Source organism: Apium graveolens, chromosome 8 (assembly GCF_009905375.1).
Source record: "Apium graveolens cultivar Ventura chromosome 8, ASM990537v1, whole genome shotgun sequence".
Lineage (NCBI taxonomy): Eukaryota > Viridiplantae > Streptophyta > Magnoliopsida > Apiales > Apiaceae > Apium > Apium graveolens.
The window spans coordinates 133,291,508-133,297,214 of NC_133654.1; the positions used below are offsets into that span (position 1 = coordinate 133,291,508).

At 30.2% G+C, this 5,707-nt stretch overlaps 1 protein-coding gene across 2 annotated transcripts; it reads left to right on the forward strand.

Annotated features, from left to right (window-relative positions):
* The first annotated feature begins 2,878 nt into the window (after positions 1-2,878).
* Positions 2,879-4,684, forward strand: LOC141679108 (uncharacterized). 2 transcript variants are annotated; one of them, XR_012558031.1, is made up of 5 exons: positions 2,879-3,328; positions 3,430-3,637; positions 4,032-4,151; positions 4,337-4,406; positions 4,505-4,684. XR_012558031.1 is itself a non-coding variant. In XM_074485598.1 (4 exons), the coding sequence occupies exons 1-3, from the start codon at positions 2,924-2,926 to the stop codon at positions 4,148-4,150; spliced, it is 732 nt and encodes a 243-aa protein (XP_074341699.1). In that variant the 5' UTR covers positions 2,880-2,923; the 3' UTR covers position 4,151; positions 4,505-4,684. The 2 variants fall into 2 exon arrangements, 1 of the variants encoding a protein (XP_074341699.1); XM_074485598.1 differs by lacking the exon at positions 4,337-4,406 and having other exon boundaries at positions 2,880-3,328.
* Positions 4,685-5,707: the final 1,023 nt, after the last annotated feature.

The window sequence follows — 5,707 nt, forward strand, 5'->3', positions numbered from 1 at the left end:
ATCCTAATCAGAAGAAGGTAAAGTAAAAGAAAAGGAGGTTTGCCACTGAAAGGAAAGAAATCATAAAACAAGAAGTGGAAAAACTAGGATTTTTAGTCACATCCTTTTATGTTATTTTCTAACAAATCAGGAAAAAGAGAATAATTCCTCAAAATTAATTTCTTTTTGGAAAAATAAAAAAAGAAAATCCAAATAATCCAGAAAAACGGGAATTATCCAGAAAAAATATTTATATGGATATTTTCTCAAAAAACTCTTGAAGATGAAGAAAAACTCCCAAAATTAATAAAAAAAATTCGAGCAAAATTAATTGCATTTAGGTCAACGATAGATCATATAAAGTAAAAATGTTATAGTTATCAACAATGATAACTGGAAGAGTAGAAGTTAATAAATTAGGGGAGCTGAATAGGTCACGAACCTCAAATCTGTTCTGCCAAAAGGGACAAGGAACCCTCTCTTGAGATTTTTGACATTCTTAGAAGAGAGCGTGGTTCATATCTGATCAACTTTTTTTTATCAAGTTGGCATTATAGCTACCCCAAAATGATAAGCAGCCTCGAATGAGGAAAATCGTTGTAAGTGTGTAGGCCGATTCACACTTTACGCTAAAAAAGTTATCTGTAAGGGCATTAAATAACTTAACTCCTACGAAACCTCGAGTAGGTTCCCTAGAAATTGGGGGGCAAATGATAGGAAATAAAAATAATTTTAATTGTGTAATTAATATCGCATTAATTAAGGCCGAAACCCAAAATATGTATTAATTTCATAATAAATTAATATGAGTAAAATGACACCTGCAAATGGTATCCTACAAGGGGTATAATTTCTTGGAGATTGACCTCCAAGAAACCTCAAAGAATAAGGAACTCAATTCTTACATTCTAGGATTTCAACTCCAATATAAGTATGAGACTTTTCCACCAAGTCTCTTAACCCTAACATAATTCAGGGTACCCACGCCTATATATTGGGTCTCACCCCACAAATCAGAACTACATTTTTGACTTGATCATTGACATATAGCAAGGTACGTAGGCATCAGTACGTAGGCATCGGTACGTAGGCATCTTGTGAAGGCATAATCATGTCGTGAAACACGTAATCAGTCAAACGAGGGTCTTGAGCTCACGAACCCTAACATTTATTACAACCTAGTTTTCTACCCATAACAAATATTTTGATTGGCTCTATATTAAAAGAATTCTTTCTTAGTAAATGTTAAATTATGAATTTAAATTGTATGATTGTATATCATAATTAACATCAAATTATAATAGTGCCTATTTAGTAAATATTTTTTGATTTAAACATATTTATTACAGGGATTAGTTAAATAAAATCATTGATGTATCTAAATTAAAATTGCTAGCTAAGAATTATCAAAAATAATTGTTAACTAAGCATGGTTAGTAAAGTAGGATGAGTATGTTAAATAAGGAAAGTTATTTATATAATGTGATTGCTCTAAAATTTATGATTACGCTCTAATTTGTGCTAAAATAACTCTATAATTAATTAGAATCGGGTTTATAATATAGAATAGCATAGACTTTTTTGATAAAGATAAAAAAATAAATGTTTAAATTGAATGTTTAATATTCGTATGCAATTTTAAGATGCTGTAATTCGTGCTGAAATAACTCTATAGTTAATTAGACTCGGGTATTATAATATAGAATAACATAGAATTTTTTCGATAAACATAAAACAAAAGAAATATTTAAATTGAATGTTTAATGTTCTTATGTATTTTTAAGAACAAGTCATAAAATGATACTGTATTATTTATTTATGGAAGTAACAAATTTATAAATAAAAAAAGACTTACTAGTGTAAAAAATAAATTATCCCAAACATAATGTGATAATCCTAAGAAAAACAAATAGGGGATTACTTTTTGTATAGGATTATAATTGCAAGTGACCAATTTATATTAAATTATAAAAATTAGAATCATGTATCATTTGATATGTCTTTTTTTGTTGATTTTGATTATCAGCAGTCATGATCGATGAATCTTCTTAATCAAATGATCAGAACTGTTAGATATAAATATTAAAAAATTATACACAACTCGAATTTTTAGGTTTGAGTCCTGCCAACCGTAAATATTTAAATTATTATTTATACACTGCTCAAGTTCTTCAATCCTCCACAACAGATATTTATATTATTATTTATAAATATAATAATAATAAAGTCATGGTTTAAATCGCATCAATAATATACTGTTTAATATTAACTAAGATATAATTTTACTATAATTATAAATAATATAAAATATAAAATTTATAAAATATTACATGTACATGGCATGGTTGTAAAGGTATAGTGATGATATCAAAATATTAGGATAATGATCCCTGGACTGTTATTTTGAGATGCACAGAAATTTTATCGGGCCGGATTTTATCCGAATTTTAAAAAATCGGGTTTTTTTGAAAACGGATTGGGTCGGGCGTTTTTAAAATTGGGTCGAGCCACGCCGGACTTTTTAAAAAATAGGGCTGAGCCGGGTTTCCTAAGAAATATAAGGCCCGTTTTAGGCCCGCAGGCCGGGTGGAAGCTGGCCGAACCGGGCTTTATGCGGGTTTTTTATTTATATATTAAAAAAATATTTTAATATTTTATAACTCGAATTATGAGTAATTTAAATATCCGAGAAAATAATATGTTGATATATCAGATAGAGTAGTTTAGACACCGAAATAAATAAATATTTTTTAATATAATATATAAATAATTATATATATATCTTAATTGATTCTAATAGTAAAGATAGCCATAAAGATAATGATATTACAAATAGTCCTGTAATCCATTTTTAATTTCCTATAAAAAAGCTTCAATCGGTTTTTAACATTGTAGTAAACATATTCACGTTCCATAGATAAGCAAGAGAACAGACATATACCACATGTTTTTCAGCCATATGCTTAGGCAGAGTAGCCTCTCTTCTACCGGTTACACATCACACAGTTTTGAGCTAAAAACGCACACACAAAATATGGAACTGACAAGTCAATCTCTGATTAATACTACTAAGTTTGCATTGTTTTGTAGTAATTACGGCGGCAGTGTTGTGACCTTTTCAGCTGGATTGAAGACCTCAAAGTCACCTAGAAAGCTGCAACAATTACATAACTCAAATGCAAATGCAGGGTCGAGGAAACAACTAAAAAATGTTGCTGCTTCTACTACTCAGGATACTGCTTCTACTTGTGATGACGGAGATAGATGGCTTCTTCAACCTGTAGGTGATGGTGATTCAAGACACATCGGTTTTAAGGTTCCAATGCCAGACGCATATGAAATTTCTTCCGTGAGTATTTTACACTTTATTGGCTTGTGGTTTTTCTTGTTTTTTTTTTTCAATTCATTCGCCAAGAAAGGCCATGTTGACTGCACTATTGTAATTTTTAGAGTATAGTCACAGTTGGACGTGTTCCAGAGAAAGCAGACTTGGTCATTCCTGTCGCAACAGTGTCGGGTGAACATGCTCGTCTTCAGATGAAGGAGGGGAGTCTGGTGGTGACAGATCTAAATAGTACAAATGGCACATTTATCGATGACAAACGGCTTAGTCCTGGAGTCCCTGCTACGATACAAGCCGGAAGATATCTTACCTTTGGTACAGTATTTTTAAAATTGTACTACCATTTATTTGATTGTCCATATGATCAAACCTGTTATTTTTAGGTATAAGCTTTACATGGAGAGGTACAGAGGTTTCATCATTTGTTTTTCTATTAAAACGTCCATGCTTTTGTGGAAGATTATCCAACCAGAAGTAGTTATCATTCAAGATCTTGCCCCCTATAGATTACAAGAAAAAGATTTCAAGATCTTTCTCCCATCTAAGAGTCCAACATATTGTACTCTACTTGTTCTTGCATGAGCGATTAATTGATTCAAGTAATAAATTTTGCAAGTGAGCCAGGAAAATTTAATTAAACTAGTGAGTCAGTTGACAGCTATTTAATTCAAGTCAAAATTTACTGATGAAACTACTGTTTGATTGGCAGGGGACACCAATTTGGCAATCTTCCGAGTCACGAAGCTTCCTTATAAATCAGTAGCTTCTGAACCTGAAACTGATGCTAAGGTTGCAGCTGAAGCAGAGACTGACACTGCAACAAGCTAAGGTGAAAAACACACAAGTTTAATATATATATATATATATATATATATATATATATATATTAAATAACCAATCTTTCTAAAAGCTTGAGGTACCCTGATCATATTATTTTGATACGTCACATGTAAAACACAGAAAATGGTAACTTAGAAAGAAGCAAAATTTTGTTGATTAGTCTGTTTAAATTAGGTTAATGGGAGAAAATATGAATTTTTTACGGATATGTCTGTTACAAGATAAAACACGCCCAACAAACCAGGTGCGTCCTGTTCATTCAGGTTTTTTTTATGGGAAATTAATATGATGCTTATCTCAATGTAGTCTAAATATGTAATTACCCTTTTGGTGTATTTACAGGGCCCATCAGTACTCATGAAGGAACTACACCGAATGAGTTGAGCAAAAAGTAGGATGGTTAGGATGAACTTCTGTAACTCCTAAAATCTTATTATATGGGCTATATATCTTATGTTTTGGCTGGAGATATGGATAATTAGTCTTGATCAAAAATCTAATACATGATACATTTTTTACTTACTTGTCCTACTGCGTTCAAGACCTAAACATTCAGGAACTTTTGCCATATTTTATATTTGTTTGTAGTATTAACTACTGAAACTAGAAGTAGAAACTACCGAAACTGTTTAAAGCATATTTTTGAGTAATTTGCATTATGTGAAATGCAATTTGTGTGTACAGAATTTGAGAAATGCTGCATTTTGTGTACTTACGGTTACCGCAGCAAAGACAGAGTAATAAAATTCAACAAACTCGTATTTCAAACATTACAAGTCATGCTTCTAAGTTTTAATTTTTATATCCTATTGCGGAAAAATTTGGTAGTGACAAAATTTAAGGTATGTCACCGAAATTAAAATCTGTGATGGTAATTATTTTTCGAAAATTAAACGGAGTGTGATATTTGTGTTAATTTGATAGCTGAAATTGTCTAGGTTAGTGGCAGCACTTTTGCGCTCTCAACTTTTAACTCTTTATAATTGAACTACATATCTCTGTTTGTACACTAATCGGGTAATCGGGTTGCGGTGATATATAAGTTATCATCGATAGACTAACTAAGTTGATTATTTATCTATTTAATATTTATTCCTTCTTATCAACAAGAAGTAGTATTTCGATAGGGTTAAATATCAAAATGGTCACTCAACTGAATGCCATATATCAGTTTAATCATTAAACTTAATGGGGTATCATTTGGATCACTAAAGTCATAATAAATATTAAATAGATACCTCAAAATATGTGCTCGAGAATTAAAATTTATTTTATGGAGTTCTAAACATTTTTCTTTAATCTTATTACAACGGAATGAAAAGTTACAAATTCATAGTATTTTAGATGATTTTGTGAGATTTTTAAAATTTTATCTACTAATAATTTTTATTTAAATAAATAAAATGACTACGAAATTAAAAATAAATAGTAGATAAATTTTTAAAAATCTTACTATATTATATAAAATACTAGAATTCATACATTTTTCATTTGGTTGTAATAGAATTCAAGAAAAATATATAGAACTCCATAAAATAATTTTTA

Coding starts and splice junctions, on each gene's coding strand:
- LOC141679108 (XM_074485598.1), top strand. CDS start 2,924: ATGTTTTTCAGCCATATGCTTAGGCAGAGTAGCCTCTCTTCTACCGGT. Junction 3,329..3,429: donor ACGCATATGAAATTTCTTCC/GTGAGTATTTTA, acceptor TGTAATTTTTAG/AGTATAGTCACAGTTGGACG. Junction 3,638..4,031: donor CGGAAGATATCTTACCTTTG/GTACAGTATTTT, acceptor TTTGATTGGCAG/GGGACACCAATTTGGCAATC.